Genomic DNA, 20,187 nt, shown 5'->3' on the forward strand with positions numbered 1-20,187 from the left:
ATTGTGGAGAGTGCTGCTATGAACATTGGGGTACATGTGCTCCTATGCCTCAGCATTTCTGTATCCCTTGGGTAAATTCCTAGCAGTGCTATTGCTGGGTCCTAGGGGAGTTCTATTGTTAGTTTCCCGAGGAACCTCCACACTGTTTTCCAGAGGGGCTGTACCAGTTTACATTCCCACCAACAGTGTAGGAGGGTGCCCGTTTCTCCACATCCTCGCCAGCATCTCGAGTTCTCTGCCCAAAATATTTTTAAAACTATGTACTTAACGTCATAAGTTTATTTGCACCATGTTTATGTGATAAGTTGTAATTGCTACCAATGATATAATTTTTAACATAGTCAAATATCAACTCTTTATAATAAAAATATGCTATCCCTTTAAAAAAATAGATCCAAAGTAATCCAATACCTGTCTTAGGTTAGGTTCTTGCAGAAGACACCATACTAGTGTAGTGATTTATTAAGCAGGCTCTCCCAGGAGAAACTGGTAAGGAAATGGAAAAAACATGATAGGACTCAGGTGAAGTCCCAGCCTCAGCCTGATGCTGCTGAGAGCTTAAATGGCAATTGCATGTCCAAGTTTATCCCATTTCTGGGCAACAGAGTTGCCTTTTGAAGCTCTGCACTTGTCATTATTGGCTATGAGACAGTGGGTGTAAATGTGGCAGCAGGGTGGGAGGTGGATAGGAAACAGACTCCAGGCTTTTTATCTTAGAGTGGATACGCTCCAGAAGCCTAAAGCAAGAGCAACAAAGCATACAAGCTGGGAGATGGGGCACAGCACTAAATAAAAGGAACTGTGGCTATTAGATTCCAAAGGTATCAACAATACCCCAACAATGTGATATTACCAATAATTTAAAAAAATACGTTAGACTTATGATTCTGGAAGATATACTTTCTTCCTATTCCATCTGCTAAGTGCAACTAAAAACTCTGGACATGTAGAGAAAACAAACATAAGAAGACTGAAAGATGAAGAGGGGAAGGTGGACCAGCTAGGGATCTCAGGACCTAAAGAACAACACAGTGGTAAGTTCTCTGGGTTTTCTTCTTACCCCAAATATCCCAGACTGGGAACTGGAAAAACCAGAGTCCCAAAATGCCAATGGGCTCAGACCAAAAAGAAAAAAAAAAAAATCCCAGTAAAAGCCTGCTCTCTAGCCGAAGAACCAGGAAATCGTGTAAGGAGAGAAAACTTAGAAAGTTAACAGCTGTACAGGAGAAGCCCAGCAGTTAGCTGGGGCTTAGCAAGACATGTCAGGACAGGAGTTAGGAGTCATTTTCTGAGGTCAGAGCTGCTGGAATGGATGAGTTAGCTGGGGTGAAGAGAGAAATGTAAAAAAGCTAAAGACAAAAATATGGGCACGCCTACACATTATTGCCCTTTGGTTTACAATTAGAGAACAATTAGGTAGCTTAAAAAAAAAATACACATGCTTACTATCCCTCCCGGGAGAGTCTCAGATCCTTTCTGTAGTTTTCCAAAGTTCTGAAAATGATTCTAAGGTGCAGTGAATGTGGAAAACTGTGAAGGGTTCTAGGGAAAAAAAGAACTGAGAAGGATTCACCATCATCAGGGAAATTATTTAGACGAAAGTGTTTGGGATGCCCATGGATGCAAGAGTGATTAGCACCAAACGCTGCAGGATGGCAAGGAGATTGAGGACTCCAAGGAGCTTCTTTCTGGAACACTGAAAGAGAAGACTGTGTTGGAAGACTTCCTAAATGTTGTGGGGATGCTAAAAGAATTTAGGAAAGCAAATATTGGTATCTTATTATGAAGGCCAAAGAAAAAACCTCTCAATAACTTTAAAGCTCCTTGGCGAGTACCCCTGATGTGTTTATTTAGAGGATAATAGATGTTTACTAAGTCTATCTATTTTAAAAATGAGAGTACAAAATGAGGTGTCAGAAGGTAAGCATCTGGGATGCAAATCTAGACATAATTTACATGAAAACTTAGACAAGTTATAAAAATATTAAGAAATGCCAAAATCACAATATTTACTACCTTGTATAATTTTTTCTTGACATTCTCATAATTTTATCCTTAGTCCTATGACTAGTTAGTAATTTCTCCTTAAATGTAAAATTTATAATTTGATACTTCCTAAAACACAGTATGAAGCATCTTCATTTTATAATGAAAACAAAGGAAAAGTAAATGGTAACATATATGCAGGAGTCTATTAATAACTTTCTCAGTTCTATTTAACATGATGCTGTCAGCATTGCTGTGGTGTAAATACAGCAGGTGTCAAAACTACTATTATGCAAAAGAGGAAATAGAATGAAGGCCTTGGGGATTCAGGGATTTGTTCAAGGACCTCCAATTTCTGCCGCAGTCAGAACTCAAACCCAAGGCTTCCAATTCCTTGAAATTCTCCAAAATAGCATATAAAGATTCTACAAAGATTCCTGTCTTAAGTTATCATTTTTGATCAGGTTTAGTGGAAAACTAGGCCCACCTGTGCAGCAGAGCCCATGCCCGTGAGAAGCTCTGGTTTCTGAGAATTAATGAGAAACAGGGTTCAGGGATTTTGTCCTGAACAAAAACCCTATCAGTTGTTTTCTCCACGAGGTCAAAAGAAAGGGAAGAACTTGTTACTGGACTCCATGGTAACAAGAAGCAAACTTACCCCTTTTAAGGGCTGGAGATTTCAAAGTTAAAAAGAAGTAAAATGTGAAGATGAGTTTTACCTAATTATTCCTAATGTTAAGGTTCTTCACTTGAAGAGTATTATAGTTCCTGTTTTGTAGAAGTAGAAATTGAAACTTAAAAAAAAGAAAGGCATTAAAAAGTCAATTTTACTTTGTTTTTTTTAAAGATTTTATTTTTGAGTAATCTCTATGTCCAACGTGGGGCTCACACCAATGACCCTGCAATCGAGAGTCCTACGCTCTTCCGCCTGAGCCACCCAGGAGCTCCAGTCAATTTTATTTTTGCAATGAAATCTCTATGTTACTAAAACAGATGGTATTTAATAAGCAAATATTATACATACTTACTTTGAAAAGTTAGGGATTTCTCTAAAATATAGAGAAAGAATAAATCTTGCTTTTCTGAGTGGCTCATACACTCAGGAAACTAAAATACTCTTATGAAGAGCAGCTTTGGAATATCTATTAGAAACATTATACTACCAAGACCAAATCTTAGTAATCTTCAGGGAAGATAGTAACACTGATTCCTAGATCATCATCATTTTCAAGTTCTTTATCATTTTCTTCAGTAATACATTTGCCACATGCTTCTGGATTTCTTTCTTTCTTAGGAGTATATGATGAATTATTTTTGTCTTTGATTTTCTCTTTGGGATGTGAGTTAGCAATAGTTTCTTTTTCCAAAGCATGTTGTAGGCAGTTGTAAAACCTATAAAGAAATAAATGCTATTGTTATATCTGTGTTCTGAAACAGCATGAATGAAATACATCTAGAACTTATAAATTATATAAATTTGATGTTTTGTATTAACCTTAAAATATAAAATGAGTCAGGGAAATAATATGCTTCTTCCTTTTTATATGATCATTTCATTAGGAAATGTGTTTTCAGTTCTTTAAGAACACTCCTGAAAATTGGTTGGAATCACCTCTTGACAACCTGTATTCTACCTCAATTTCTATTCCATGTGTAGGAGTCAAAGAAGGTAAAAACAGAAGAGATATTATTTTCCTCTATAAAAAATCACAAATGTAGTAAAATCGCACTTTAGAAAATTTGGCAAATATATGAGGTTACAAATATAGATTACTTCTATATAACTACCTAGAAATAACCTCTCAATATGTTATTTCCTTTCAGTTTGTTAATATATTCTGAATTAATGTATTTATGCATATGCCCATATATCTACTGTCTTTTATCGAATTTTTACATATAAAGTTTTACATTTTCTGTTAAATATTTATTGAAAAAATTTCTATATCATCAAATAAACTCAAAATAACACTTTCTAGTGGTAGTGTAACATTATGTCATCTAGATTGGCCTTAATTAATTTTCAAACTTTCCCTAATACAAACAACAGTGTGACAAACATTTTTAAAAATAATGTGATCCAGGGGTGCCTGGGTGGCTCAGTCGGTTAAGCGTCCGACTTTGGCTCAGATCATGATCTCACTGCTTGTGGGTTCAAGCACCGTGTCGGGCTCTGTGCTGACAGCCAGCTCAGAGCCTGGGGCCTGTTTCAGATTTTGTGTCTCCCTCTCTTTCTGACCCTTCCCTGTTCACACTGTCTCTCAGAAATAAATAAAAAACATTAAAAAAATTTTTTTTAAATAATGTGATCATAGCTTCTAGCTGTTTATTTAAGACAGACCCCTAGAAATGTAATTACTTGGTTAAAGAGTATAAACATTAGAAAGCTCTTGATAAATACTACTTATTTTCCAGAATGGAGGTTCAAAAAATATGCTTCTAATTAATAGCAGTACTTGAAAGACCACTTCACTCAAATATTGAATATTACCATCAAAAAACATACTTTACTTTGATAGGTGACAATGGTGTCTCATTATTTTTTCATTTTTTTTGTTTGCAAGTGAAATTGTTTTTCATCTGCTTATTAGCTATCTTAATTTTTTAAATAGAAATTATTATTTTCCTTTCCTCATTTTTCTACTTTAGTGTTAGTGTTTATTGTAGTACAATAAATCGTTAGCTCTCTGAAAATTATCTTCATGTCTTTTCTCCTTCTGTGTTAGCACCTGATAAAATACTCTGCCTCACACTGTAGCCTTCAGCATATGTGGAAAGGCAGCAAGGTGGCATGGTATACTGCATGTGCTTCAAATGCATTCTATTGGGAAAGCTAAGGTAGGCTAATTCCAACTTTACTGAGTTTCGACTTCCTCATTTATAAAAGTGGATACTATCCTGTACAAAGCTGAGTTGCCAGGAGGTTACAGGTGATATATGTAAGTACCTAGCACAGTGCATGGCACAAAGTAAATTCTCAATATGACCATTTTTATAGAATATAAACTCTATGAGACCAAGGACCCCAACTATCTTATTTTCTGTTAATATTCTTAGAATGTGGTATGATGTTAACACATTTGGGGAAAAATATGCCAATTAAGTGAATAAATAACTATGAACAAAAAGGTGAATATAGATGTGTTATCCTAGGTCCCCAATTAGAGTAATCTGGAAGTTGAGAACCCCCTTGCCATTGTGGGGATCTCATCATGCTTTATATTCTATTATTATGGCAAACTGTGACAGGAAATTTTGACACCTATAGGATAGGTTGCTATTTGGACCAATTTTCTTCTTTCTTTAATTCAATGAACAGGTTAAGTTCTACTTGCAAAGGCTCTAAAACTGACCTAAAAAGCCCAAGAGATATACACCTGTTTCCAAACATTCTACACAGTTGTAATACATATCTAATATGAATATTACATATCCTGTTTGTATTTCAAGTATTATGTACTTACCACTGTATACCTTGATACCCAGAGCCATGATTGGCAAATAGTAGGTACTCAATAGATATTTCTTCAATTAATAAATCAATCTCAAAGACAGAGGTATAGTACAAGGAAAAACAGTATAGTAGGAGGTACAGCAAAATGCTTTGAAAAATAATAAAACTGACGTACAATTTTTTAAACCTTGTTCCATGGGAACAGCTTTTTAATGTAATTTACCCCTTATATCCTTACTTAACTGAAATCTGGTCCCCCCACAAAGACACCATCTGCTCTGCATTCCTCTCAAGTGGAGATGCTAATTCTTTTCATATCCCACCTAACACAGAGTTGAGATAAGGTCAGAATTCTGCCGGCTCACCAACACTTCACGATACTCAACTCCTTGATCTGCCCCTCACGCCAATCTACCAGTATTTTGTTCAGTCCCTTACATTCATGAAAACTTCTACACTTGGGATGATCTTTCTCTCCAGGTCTTACCATCATCCTGGGTGACTTCAATGACTGGTTTTCTTCTCATCTTCCACACTGTCTATTTAGAATAGCTAACTTAAATGACTCTGTGGAATGACTCATTTTATCTAAAACATAAATCTAAAAATTCATACCACAAGTATTCACAATAAGTGTGAATCACATTTATTTGGTCATAAGAGGCTATCCATGATGTGCAAGTTCATTTTCCATTTTCTACCATTTCCCCACCAACTCTGAACTTTAGACTCAGGTAACCAAGGGTTTTTTTTTGTTTTTTTTTTTATGGATTATATTTTATTCCTAGAAAATTAAAGATAAGATTAAATTGCTCTTTTATAATCACAGAGAATTAATAGCTGTGTAAAATATCTTGTCAATCACATAAAAAAAGTAATTAAAGAGGAACAGGTGCCTTACTTTAATCTTCCATTAAAGAACCTAAGAATTCAAAGCTACATCTGTGGGGTACCAAAAAAACAACTGGTAATATGGAACAAAGACCCTTTGTGCTGAAAGCCAAGAATAAATATTTCAAGTTCTTTTTCCTTTTCCTTTTTAAAGAGAATTTTTAAAAAGTTCTTTAGGAAACTATCTCTCTCAATAAGTCAGAAGTTTGTTTTGCAATTACATGCTCTCCCCTCATACGATGCCCCTTACACAGCATTCTATAGCCCAATTCGCAAAGTGCAATTTTCTCAGCTCTCACAGGCAACAACAAAGAGCTCAGGATATAAAAGGAAATGTATGCACAGGCAACAGTCTTCCCTACCCCCTCAGAAAACCAAATTGTCTTCAGTTTCTCTACTTCTGCAGTCAAGACGATCATGTCACAGGGCAACTTGTACTTAGTTCTCTTCATGACCGAAGTTTTCAGACCAGCCCTGGGAAAATGATTTCTTGTTTTTCAGGTCAGTTAGAGGTCCTCTTGCAATAAAGACATGATATCTCTCTGACTTCTGATATAGGAACATAAAATTAATGAAAGCTAGGCACAATTTCATACCTTTTAGGCTTCCATTATTCACAAATAACAAAGAAGCCTATTTTCATACATATGTATTTAGATTTTGACTTGATTAAACTCTAGCATTTTTATTTAAAAAACAGGCATGTAAACAGAGCCTGTGCCAGGTGCTGGGAAGAGAAGGAAGAGACCCAGTCATGCCCTCAGGGAGCTCAGGGTTTAGTGGATGCTGCAGAACTGACAATACACATTCAGCATGCCATGAAAAAAGACAAGACAAAGTAGGGGCACACTGGCAGTACTCTGCTTCAAGTGAGATCATGGAATGCTCCTTGGGAAAAAACCCAATGCCAGGGCTGAGTAGTAAGGATGGACTGAAGCCGACTAGGTATGGGAGAGGAAAAAAAGAGGAGGGAATATCCAAGGGGAACTATGTAAAAATAAAACGTGTGTTTACTTTATATTATTTACTTCTTTTGACCTATGTACATAGGGAAACATGCGAGATATTTACTTGCTTTAGTTCCATTTTAAAAAATAAGACTAGCAACAGTGAGGAGTCTAAGACCTCTGTTATCTTTGCCTCTTCCTTCTCTCTACCCCTATATCTAGTCTGTCACTATATTCAATTTACATTCTGCACTATCATTCCCATTGATCTTGCTATTCGGGGTCCTGTTACTTCTCACGGGACTATGTAGCAAAAGCCTACACCTGCTCAACCTATCTCTAAGCCATCCTACACATCTTCCAGAACAATCATCTAAGGCTCTGAAGCCTTGTAAGTAGCAATGTTGATGGAAAAAGTCAGTTAATGAATTTAGCAAATGTTTATTAACCACTATTCTCTTGCCAGACATTCAGAAAATGAGAAATGGTCTTTGCCTTTGGGGAACTCAATTTAATGTGTTAACTTTTAAGTTCTTTTATTGTTTATTATTAATTCAATAAACATGTATGGTTTTCTACTATGAGCTGGACACTATGTAAGGTTTTAGGATAACAGATATTTAAAGTGTGTGTGTGTATGTATGTGTGTGTGGTTGGTTACAGGGAAAAGCTAGTCCTATTTCCAATGTGACCACATTGTAGTGGAAAAAAAGGACATACATAAAATTAAATACTTGTAATCCAACATGGTTCACATTTCTGTCCTGCACTGAGGGGTAAACTGTAATAATACTGCTAAGTGATAGTAAGAATGTAAAAGAAGGAAATGGCTATGGGGTTGAGGCTAGGATAAGAAGGATTATAAGAAAGGCTGATAGAGTATTCTAGTTAAATATGTTCAAAAGCTTATTGTCTATATAGGTTCAAGACTTGGGAGAAATTTGGAAGACCTACCATTATATGGGGAAATAGTGAAGCAATGGGCCAAGGGCAGTATCTTAGAGAACAGTAATACTTAACCAACTTAAGGGAAATCCAGAAGGAAGCTAAGAAAGCACCACAAACAAGAAGGAAAGCAGCAAAGTGATATAACAGAATTTCCTGCCAACGGGTATATGAAGAAATGCTCAATGTCACTAACCATCAGGGTAATGCAAATCAAAACCACACAGACATCACCTCACACCTGTGAGGATGGACAGTATTTAAAAAAAACAAAACAGGGGCACCTGGGTGGCTCAGTCGGCTAAGCATCCAACTTCGGTTCAGGTCATGATCTCACAGTTCATGGGTTCGAGCCCCGCACCGGGCTCTGTGCTGACAGCTAGCTCAGAGCCTGAAGCCTGCTTCAGATTCTGTATCTCCCTCTCTCTCTGACCCTCCTCTGCTCATGCTGTCTCTTTCTCTCTCTCTCAGAAATAAATAAAACATTAAAAAAAAAAACAACTAAAAAAACCCCCGTAAAAGACAAGTATTGGCAAGGAAGGGAACCCTTGTGCATTGCTGGAGGGAAAACAAAACAGTGCCATTCCTATGGAAAACAGCATAGCAGTTCTTCAAAAAATTAAACCTGGAACTACCATATGATCCAGCAATTCCACTTCTGAGTCTACACCCAAAAGAACTGAAGCCAGGACTCAGATATGTAGAAATATGTTCATAGCAGCATTATTCACAATAGTTTAAAGGTAGAAAAATACCAAAAATCCACTGATGAATGAATGGATAAATAAAATGTGATATATAAGTACACTGAAATATTACTTAGTCTTAAAAAGAAATGAAATTGTGATATCTGCTATAACATGGATACACTTTGAAGACAGTATTTTAAGTGAAATAAGCCAGACATAAAAAGACAGACATTATATGATTCCACCTATGTGAGGTACCTAGAATAGTCTAATTCATAGTAACAGAAAATAGAATAGTGGTTACCAGGGGCTGGGATTCTAGGGAATGGGGGTTTATTGTTTAATGGGTACAGAGTTTCAGTTTAGGATGATGAAAAGTTTCTGAGGATGGATAGTGGTGATGGTAGTGGCTGAGTAACAATGTGAATGTACTTAATGCCATTGAAATGTAGAGTTTAAGTGGTCAGTTTTATGTTATATATATTTTACCATAAAAAAGAAAAGTTTAAAAAAAACCCAGTCAACCATTGTATATAGATTCGTTTACTTTTTCTCTCCAATTTGCTTTATCAATAGTATTATATGCCAATATATTCAGCCCTTTTACCCTATATTTAGCATTTTATTACTACACAGCTGGTGAAAAGAAGAACATGGCTAGTTTCATTCTACCCATAGCTAAACAGTGGTTCCATCTGACCCAAGTCAGTCCTGATCTCTTATTAACAGATTCAAAGATAGCCTTGCTCTTGTAATTAGTAGTAAATCTCCAAACTTGTTATTTTTTACTTGAAAATTGTTATCTATGAATTTATCTTACTCTTCCCACTAAAAAGTGGGTTTTGGAACTGTTTTACACAAATAAGTTATTTTTTATATTAAAAACATTTTACCTTTTAACATTGCTTTTCACATTTCTAGATTATTTACTGCTGACATGTTATTCATTAAAATTTGACTTTTAGGGGCCCCTGAATGGCTCAGTCAGTTAAACGCCTGACTTCAGCTCAGGTCATGATCTCAGTTGTGAGTTCGAGCCTCACATTGGGTTCTGTGGTGATAGCCCGGAGCCTGGAGCCTGCTACAGATTCTGTGTCTCCCTCTCTTTCTGCCCCTCCCCGACTCATGCTGTATCTCTTTCTCTCTCTCTCAAAAATAAACATTAAAAAAACATTAAAAATTTTTGATTTTTAAAAGTTCTACTATAGTTATTTGAATTGTGAAACTTTGGTCCTATGACAAACCAATTTTAGTACTCTATCTGATTGCACAACTTATCACCTCCAGTGTTTATTATTTTTTCACTTTTCAACATCAGAGGGGTGACTTTTTCTCTGCATTTGGTTGGATGTACAGCTGTTCCCAAAGGAGCTCTCTAATTTGTTCCCCCTTTCTGAATTCACATGTAATCTTCTAATCAGTATCTTAAGACACTTTTTAGCCTTCTGTAATTTTTCACTGATTTCATATGATGAGCATGACTCTCTTGATAGCAGCATGCACACTATAATCTCAAAACATATTTCTGAGTCAATGGATTTAAAGTATAATTTGATTTTATAGTTGGTGAACGTGGCTCAATTAACTTCACCAGGTGTATAGTTAGTTGCTCTTGGGCTATATTTATAATCTTGTTGAAATTCAAGTAAGGAAACAGAGAAACTGATTTGTTACTTCCTATGTTTTAGCAAAGAGTCTCACTGGAATACAATCTAAGAAAAGTAGTAAGCTTTTGGAATGGTACCAATAAGTACCTGCATGTAGTTCAAACTCTGTAGTCTGCTCAAGTGGCTGAGTGCTCTTCAGTGCTCACTGGACATTATTACTTCATCTAGAACATTTGCTCAAAGTGTCTTGTAGCCAGGTAACCCCTCTGTTTTTTCAACCAGGGTTCTACCATAAAATTCAGCTCTGATGCCCTAAGGCATCCACTGTACACAAGGAGTTAAGTTCTCTCCAACGTATCTAGAATGGAAGATATACACCAGTGTTGAAAGAAATAAGAAACAGTCACTTGAATAATTTTGTGAATTCTGTTGTTCAAATGAGGAGCTCTGGTTGAAAAAGCCTGGATGGTGGTAGGGATGTGATCGTAGGTTTATTTCCTGTATGTGTCTGTGAAGAAGGAAAAGAGCTACTCTATCCTGAGAATCCATGGCATGACATGAATAGGGCCAGTCATTTTATATATGCTATTTAATGTATACTAAAACTGTTCTCTAAGACAAGTATTTCTCCCAAGTTAGATACAAGAAAAATTAAGCCAAGAGTTGTGGTAGAATCTGGATTCAAACTCAGTTCTGCCTCTGGCACCAAATTTCTACCTCTTTCCACCATCCTACACCACTACCATTGGCACCTGTAGCCTTAGCTGCTCGAAAGGGGGGGAAATTGTAGGTATTAAAGAATGTTAAGCAGGCAGGTTGAACAATAAGATTCCTTTCCATTTTAGTCAGGATTCTTTTTTTTTTTAACTTTTAAAAAAATGTATTCATTTTGAGAGAGAAAGAGATAGAGAGAGAGTGAAAGAGAGAAAGAGAGAATGAGGGTGGGGGAGAGGAAGAGAGAAGAGGAAGAGAGAGAATCCCAAACAGCCTCTGAGCTGTCAGTGCAGAGCCCAATGTGAGGCTGGAACCCACGAACCATGAGATCATGACTTGAGCAGAAGTCAGAAGCTTAACTGACTAAGCCACCCAGGCATCCCTACAGTCAGGATTCTGAGGGTGATAATAGAGAATGGCTTAGCAGAGAGACACACTGGAAACATTCTACTATGAGACCAGCTAACAAGGCTATTGCAATGGTCTTGAATAGAGAAAGTGACAGTACAGATGGGGAGAAAAGAATGATTTAAGAATTATGTGGGTAAGGATTAACCAGGTTGTGAGATAGCCAAGGAGAAGCGAAAAGGAAATTATGAATGACAAGAAGTTGACCATCACTCTCTGAATAACTGAGAAGTAACATCTTGCTGATGGGAGATCAGTGGTATTACCTTCACATAAGAAAAGCAGCATCACAGTCACTTCTTTATGTCAAAAACTCTATTTTTAGGAAATGTTGAAAAGAAAGTAATGTAACAGTTTTAGTTACCAGGACGTAAAGTTTAAGAAGAAGAAAAATATAAAGATGTGAATTGATAGCCATAATCCTTCCTACTGGAACAATTATGGCAATTCTAGATTTAACCCGTAAGAACAAGCAAAACATGTAAAATATTTATCAGACTAAAATTAACCACGTTGCTTTCCTCAAAAGGAGATTGTAAGTGATCTCCAGCAGAACATATCCAGGGGGCAGTGTGTACCTCTTCCCTGGCTGCCCTCAAGTTGATCAGTTATGGTCCCTGTAACTGTTGGGTTCTCTCACCTGAGTGATTATGCTTCTCTCCTTTATGAGTGCTGCTAGCAGTCATGTCCCACTGTCCTCCATGGAGCATCCCCCTTTATGCTCCACTTAGTACCCATTACAGTTGGGCTACTCTCATCTATTACTCTGATCATTTTTTTATTATCTGTGATAAGACTACAAATAGAAAAGTAGTTGAGAGTATAAGCTGAAGACGGTGTGTATCAATGTTTTCAAAGATGACCTAGATATATAAGAGTAACATGGAACTATCTAATTAATATACCTTTCAATTCTCTTTTTGTTTTCCTCCATTTTTTGATTTGCTATCTTTAACAGGAAGTCGATATATTCCTCAGTCACCATCAGTTTTCCCTTATGGCTTAATGGAACTTCTAAGCCATGAGTGCTCCGGATAGCCTACAAGGAACAAACAATTTAGATACAATGATTTATGTGCTAGAGACACTGAAGATAACTAAAGAAAAGTCCCAGTCAGGGCAGTGTTTAAAGATAGTTGGGTTCCATTACAGGATTTAAGTTTATGCTTTAATATACTTTAGCTAAACACAATTGAATCAAAGGAGATTAAATAGATTTTCCCCACATAAAGTTATTTCTAAAGAAAGTCATTCTACATATTGTCTTTCAGAAAAGCAGATAATATCCGAGAATCCAATCACTTTAACAGTTTCAGTCTCACTAAAGCTTAGAAAGCTTTAACACCCTATTTAAAGAAAAGAAATAAATGAAATCTCAACAGCAGCTTCAAGGGAAAATAAAAATGGACTGGATGCGGAAGAGCCTCTTAGTACTGCTTGAGCAGAGTGTGGTTATAAGAATAAACCATGCCTGTTATATCTCACAAAGTGGCTACTTTCTCCAGGCTTGAGGGCTGCCAACCTTAGCAAACCGGTTGATGAAACAGTCAACATGTTTCAAGCAAATCCAAACAATGGAAATAGGTTAAGAACAGCAACAAAACCTATTGTGAGAAATAAAAATTCTCTCAACAGACTTTTACTGAACACTTACAATGTTTGATGTGCTAGGACAGGAGAGACATATGCATGTATATGTGCACATGCCCACGCGCGCACGTACACACATACACAATGCTGCGGAAATACAGAGGAGGAGCAACTAACTGAGTCTGAGGCCTTGGCTTCACGGGAAAGTTAGCATTTGCATTGGAATTTGAGAGGACAATTGCAATTTTACCAGACAGAAAATGGGGGAAGGGGGCATTCAAGTCAGAGAACGACTTATCTATAGTCCTGGAGACATGAAAGAACATGATATTTTGGGAAACAACAGATAGTTTTCTATCTGGCTGGAACAGATGTATGCTAGCAGGAAATGGGCATAAATAAGGTAGATGATAGGCTTTGAATACCAAGGGAAATATATGGAGACCTTGACTTTTTAAAAAGGGGGATTCTGATAGTAATGGCTCAGGGTGACTGAAGGAGAAGGTGGATAGCAGGAAGACCAGTCAGGAGACCACTGTCAACACTGAGGTGTGGGACCATGAGGGCTTAAGTAGGGGCAGTGACAGGGGGCTTGGAGAGGTATAGTCGGTGTAAGAAATTAGAAGCAGATGGGATAGGACTTGTAAGTAACTGAATATGGAAGACAAAGGAAATGAAAGTGACAGAGCAGCTCTGTTATTGCTTGGGCTACCAGATGCAGTATAATGAAAGGGGACAGGGAAAGAGACCAGTGCTGCAGACTCCCACTTTCTACTTAGTCATGCTTTTTTATAGGTGTCTTCTTTTGTAAGCCGTTTCTATTTGGGGAATGGGCAATTTGTTAAAAAAGATAAAAAGTTGAAAAGTCTAGGGAGCTAGAATGGAAGAAAACCTGAAATAGTTCAAAAGCAAAGAATACATACTGTTAGAAATAGTAAACACTACGGGAAACCAGGCCAGGGCAAAATCACTAGGAGTTGGCTTGGCCAGGAAAGGACTCAGAGAGGCTGGGGGCTTAGAAAGGGCTTTAAAGATCTAGTCCAGGGTTGGCAAACTTCCTCTATAAAAGGATAGACAGTAAATATTTCTGACTCTGTGGCCATACTATATCTGTTGTAACTACTCAGTTTCACCACTGTACACAAAAGCAACCTTAGACACTAACTTCTCAAGTGGGAGTAGTGGGCTCTGACCTCCTGCGGAGTGGACTTGGCCCCAGGGCAGTAGTTTGCTGGGCCCCTGAAATGGCTAAGAAAATTCGACCCTGAGCGATTAAGGAGCTTGCCCAAGCTAATATAGCACAGCTGTGGTGTCACCAGTATCTGTGTAGAGGACTTTATAGACCCTCTGCCTCTGCGTCTTTCTACTATGTCATAGTGTTTATTAAATGAGCCTTGACTATTTATAGTCAGAAGGGCACAGAGAATCAGGTTGAAAGTAAATAAAGGAGGACAGTATAAAATAAGATCTCAGATGCAAATCTAAGAAGACTTTCTATAGGAAAAAGTAAGGTACTGAAGATTTCTGGGCAAGGGCATGTCAAGAAGATGTGAGTAGGGAGAGACTAAAGGCCGGAATCTAATGAGGTTATTCAATAATCTGAATCACTTCGTGCCCAAAGAGCTTGTTTTTGCCAAAAATTAACTTACCAACATAGTCTTCCCTCTCTTTCCCACAGTTATGCCAGAGTTCCTGAAACCAGAGTCTATGGCCACTGAATGCTGTAAGAAAAGAAACTGTTTAAATTCTGATAATCTGGCTAATCAGATAAACTGGTTAGCTCTACAAACTGCAGAAACATATATAATTATTAAACCAATAATTAAATTTAAAAATTAGTTAATTATATTAACAGTGCACTGTTGGGTTTTGTTTTGTTTTTTTTTGGTAGATTTAAAGTTTAAAATCAAATCTACCCACATACCTATAAATTCAAGTATAATCATAAAATCTTACCAGAATCTGTGCATCCTGCAACTGTTGACACTGCACATGAAGAATAAGTGGTTCAAATTTCAAAACAGCATCACCATTTGCTTTCTTCAGAGCTACAATCTATATAAATAAAAAATGTTAGCATAAGACACCAAAATGTGATCCTGTTCTTTGGTGACCCTTTATCGTATGCAACTTTAGTTTTTCCCAGAAGCATTCAGATTCATCCAGCATCCTTTTTCTGCACTAACTTTTTACCCTGCTTTTTTGGTCCTCTTTCTACAAAAACGGATCAATCTGCTTATTCTTTAAAAAGACCTGATTTCTGGGGCACCTGGGTGGCTCAGTTGGTTAAGTGTCCAACTTGGGCTTAGGTCATGATCTCACAGTTTGTGGATTCAAGCCCTACATTGGGCTCTGTGATGACAGCTTGGAGCCTGGAGCCTGCTTCGGATTCTGTGTCTCCCCCCCTCTCTCTCAAAAATAAATAAATATTGAAAAAAAAATTTTAAATAAAAAGTAAAAGACCCGATTTCTAATTCTCCCATAAACCTTGTGTGTAATTCTTTCCAACCATACCTTGGAAAGTAAACTATTGTTCTATTTAATTCCATAACAGATTTTCATTAAGGAATATGGTATGAATGCTCTTTAAATACTTTGCTGTTAGACTGAGGTTTGACACCCATGTATGTGTGAGCTAGAATTTACACAAGGCAGTTGTTATTTCAGTCCACCTGGTATCCCTGAGCAGTATCCTCCCTTTTTCACCCCATTTGATTCCAGAGGGACTGTCAAGCATGACCCTATATCACTCATGACTCCTGCTATCATAATATCATAGATGCTAACTGCATAGGTCTGATCAAGGATAGCATTTCATTCCACTGGCAAAAATAACTGATCTAAGGGGCAAACATACCCAAGCAGGGTGAGTCAGACTCCTCTGGGAATGATACCTGGATATTAGCAAGAAGTCTCTTTCTGTGCGGCCTGCTGGCAGCTAACTTTCCTACAAAAGCTTATCTGCAGCAGAAGAGAATAAGGCAAATATGTTGAAAGAACCAGTACCCAAAGAAGGAGATGGAGACTGAGTGAGTACCCTGAAGACAACAGTTGGGGACATAAACAGGTAAGATAAAGTACGTAAGAGAAACATATGAACTCATCTAAACATTTTAATTTAGGAAACTAAATAACCCAGCACAGATAGGAAGATTTTCAAGAAGCGATCCAGATAAGCAATGTATAATTTATTTATTATTTTTTAATGTTTATTTATTTTTGAGACAGAGGGAGACAGAACGTGAGCTGGGGAGGGCAGAGAGAGGGAGACACAGAATCTGAAGCAGGCTCCAGGCTCTGAGCTGTCAGTACAGAACTTGAACTCATAGACTGCGAGCTAAAGTCAGATGCTTAACCAATTAGACGCTGAGTCACCCAGGCACCCCAGTAATGTATAATTTATTTATATCAGTATGCTGGTAATATACAGATAGTACTAATCCCTTTCACCCAGCTCCTTTCTCCTATAATTTGTTCCAGGTTACAAAGTTATCAAATGATAGCACTGAAATTCTTATTTTTGATCTATGTGTCCAATATCCATATATTTACAGCCAAGAGGATGTGTTTTGTTGAGCAATAAGTAATGCATATGTATATGTACATATAAGTAATGCATATATATGTATATACACACATACATACACACACGCACTTTTATCTCTACAAATCAAAAAAGCCACTGTAATGAATTCTCTTCAGGCTCTCTAATTTTCAGTCACTATAATTGTGCACATAAATTCACCTTGAGTGTCCTATGTTCTTTATTTAATGTGACTTTGAATTAAATGTTCATTTCTAGGGGTCCCTGGGTGGCTTGGTCAACTGAGCATCAGACTCTTGATTTTTGCCCAGGTCATGATCTCAGGACATGGGATCAAGCCCCAGGTAGGGCCCTATGTTGAGTGTGGAGCTTGCCTAAGATTCTCTCTCTCTCTCCCTTGCATATTCTAAATAAATAAATAAATAAATAAATGTGAATTTAAAAAGCCTGTATCTAAATTTATATCTAAAAACTTACCACATCATCTTTTACACAAGGTTTGTGTGTTACCAGTAGCCAGCAACAATTTTGCTTTTGAACCTCAAAACCATTTATACTCTAAAATAAAAAAATAAAATAAACAAATTTTAATCCTATAATATCTACAAAAATAATAAATACAATGCACAGCATAATTTTAGACTTTCTTAGGTGAATAATCCCAAGTGATAATTTTAAGTATTACTGAGAACTATTCAATAGGCTTTGGGTAAAGTTAACCAAACAAAAATGAAACCAAATTAGTTCAGGTAGAAAGACAACAGTTTATTAAGGTATAAAAACTTGATATTTTCTAAAACATGGTCATGATTTTGTCAGGAGAAAAGGAATTACTCTAAGGGGTTGTACACTAGCAACCCTGAGTTGTCCTCTAGTCTAGCTGTTTTATTTGGCTTGCACAATATTAAAAAAACAAACAGAAACAAGTTGAACTCCTTTTGTTCAGTTCAGAAAGCACTATACCAATCCCACACAGGATCTATTACTTTTTACTAACACCTCAGCTGGTCACACCCTTATGTCTCTAGCCTCTAGATACATTTGTAAACTGTGGATTAGACTTTGTATGTAGTCCCAAAGGGCAGAGCTAGGATTGCAGGGTCAAAGTTTCAAGAAGACAAATACTTTAACAACAGATTTTTTTGGTTTGTTTATTAACTGGAAAAATGTTTATTTTTAAAGTTTTATTAGATTCTTTGGGTATAGACAGATCCTACCCTCTAGGATGCTGGAAAGAGAATGCAGCAAACCACAAGTAGTTTTAAATCACTATACTTCTACAAAGTAACTATTTTTACCATGGGAACATAGTAGACTTGACTGGCTTTGGAAAAGGGAAAAGCTCTGCTTGTCCTGAATAACTGGTTTACTTTCATTGAGTGACATTTATCTGACCTTATGCTGGCTGCTGTAAATCTTAGAGTCAAATGTGTGGCCCACCTCTAGAAAATTTACAGAATATATGGGCACGTTTGGTAACTAATGCCATTTGTAGCTTCTTCATCTTATCTATGCTCCCTTCACGTACATTCTCCCAGTTTTTATTTTTCTTCCTGTACTGCTTTTCTGTAATCTGATGCAATTGCTTCCTGGAATAAGGCTAGGTGAAAATAAATAATCTACATAAAATAAAAAGAGGTTTGAAAAGTCCTAAGGCGGTTCAGAAGAAGCAGTCGTTACTTATAAGTGGGTGTGTATGCTTGTGTGTTGAGATGGGAGAAGGGAATTTTTGGAGTCACATCTAAAATACACAGAAATGGGGGAAAACATTTCAGGAAAAATAAACGTGAAAAAGACAAAGGCCAGTAAATCTGAGAAAGGACAGTTCAGTTTTAGTAAATAGAGAAACATGAAGAGAAGTAACAGAAAATAAGGAAGCAGCAGAAGGGTTGAAAGGTATACTAGGGTAGGGGTTTGGATTTTCTGTTGTTGAAAAATGTGTAATAAAATATTTTAGCATATATGAGTGACATGCACAGAGCTGTCTTTAGGAAAGTCAATCTGTTAACAGTATGTAACATTGTTCAGGGTAGAAAGGTAGATCAGTGACCTCTTAGGAAAACACTGCAGATATCTAGGTAAAACAGGGCAGCAAAAATGGTGGAAGAGAGTAAGCCCAGCTAGAGTGCCACTGTTCAGGAGCCAATAGAGGCGATATAAAAATATACAGGCCCTCCTAACTTGGGGGACCAGCAAATTATCAGCAAATGAGGGATCTAAAGAATGAATTTATGAATGTGCTGTCTTTCATGCTGTGAATTCAGTCCTAATGCTAAAATTAATTTTACGGTGCTAACTTTTTACAGTGCACTTAATATGGGACAGACATGATGCTAACTAAACATTTCAAATTATCCCATTTCTTCTACACTGAATCCCTATGAAGCAAATATTCTTATTTTCAGTTCATGGAACAGGGAGGGGCTGAGTTTAGGTAACTTTCCTAAAGTCACATAGCCAATAAATCCCACGACTGGTTTAGAATCTAAGCAGTATCACTCCAAAGCCTGAGGTAGGGATACACCCTACCATATATTCTCTTGTACTCAGCTTAATGTAAAAATTTCCAGAGCTGTAATAACGGATTGGGCCACCAGGAGGCAGTAAACTCCTTAATCCTGAAGACTTTCGATCAGGTAGTAAACAATGATTTGGTCGGGCGATTGAAAAGAAAAGTAGCCTCGCCCAGTTGGAAAGTCTTTAAAGTCCCCCTAATATCCAGAATCAAATTCTCTAACCTTTGCAACTCACGATCATTCCCAGGCCACCAGTTTCCGCATCACTGAGGGGCTTGTTAGAAAGGCCTAATATCAGCCCCACCCTAGAATTAACTGAATCAGAACCTGTATTATAATAAGAGCTCCCGATGATTATTAGACACGTTAAAGTTTTAGAAGCACTGGTCTAATTCAACCTGTAAGTTTCATAAAGAAAACGAGACCACACATTAGAAAGAGAAAACAGGCTGGATTGGGGTGCTGGACTGGGGTGCTGCACTGGGTGGACACAGGACTCCAGGTGCTGCACACCAACAGAGCGGGCGCTGTAAAGACACAAAACGGCCTCACCCCGTCTAGGAGGATGATGCGCCCGGCGCAAGAGCTCGTGGTGAAGTACTGTTCTCGCCCATTCAGGAGTTGCACAAGTTCTACCACATCCTCATCCACACTGCCCTTCCGGCTGAGGTCCGCTTTGCTCAGACACTGCGCCTTCCATCTCTTGAACTCTGCGCTACGATCCATTCGAGGAAGCCTTTAGAATCTCTACTTGGACATCAACTCTCGCCTCTCCCTGGGGGACGCCATATTGTAGCGGATGGTGGCCGGAAAGGCCCAAACTTTCTTTCCGTTCCGAGCTCGGAGACAGTCGTGCCCTTGTCTGGGGGCGGGGAGAAGCGGGCTGGCGAGGAGGA

General features: G+C 37.6%; 1 protein-coding gene across 1 annotated transcript; it reads right to left on the reverse strand.

Annotated features, from left to right (window-relative positions):
• Window positions 1-2,852: 2,852 nt before the first annotated feature.
• TYW3 (tRNA-yW synthesizing protein 3 homolog) lies at window positions 2,853-20,171 on the reverse strand. Its single transcript, XM_039222128.1, has 6 exons — window positions 19,844-20,171; window positions 17,253-17,333; window positions 15,188-15,286; window positions 14,881-14,952; window positions 12,547-12,680; window positions 2,853-3,378 (listed from the first exon to the last, which is right to left on the reverse strand). Exons 1-6 carry the CDS (start codon window positions 20,015-20,017, stop codon window positions 3,162-3,164), a joined length of 777 nt encoding a protein of 258 aa, XP_039078059.1. The 5' UTR covers window positions 20,018-20,171; the 3' UTR covers window positions 2,853-3,161.
• Between the last annotated feature and the right edge of the window lie 16 nt (window positions 20,172-20,187).

The sequence above is a fragment of the Hyaena hyaena genome, unplaced genomic scaffold (genome assembly GCF_003009895.1).
Source record: "Hyaena hyaena isolate Hyena2069 unplaced genomic scaffold, ASM300989v1 scaffold_1061, whole genome shotgun sequence".
Taxonomy (NCBI): Eukaryota; Metazoa; Chordata; class Mammalia; order Carnivora; family Hyaenidae; genus Hyaena; species Hyaena hyaena.

What these genes read in the sequence shown, in the direction of transcription:
- TYW3 (XM_039222128.1), bottom strand. Translation starts at nt 20,017, where the DNA reads ATGGATCGTAGCGCAGAGTTCAAGAGATGGAAGGCGCAGTGTCTGAGC. An exon ending in CTTGTGTAAAAGATGATGTG is followed by an intron (nt 15,287 to 17,252) that starts GTAAGTTTTTAG and finishes TTATTTATATAG; the next exon opens with ATTGTAGCTCTGAAGAAAGC. An exon ending in AGAGAGGGAAGACTATGTTG is followed by an intron (nt 12,681 to 14,880) that starts GTAAGTTAATTT and finishes TGTTCCTTGTAG; the next exon opens with GCTATCCGGAGCACTCATGG.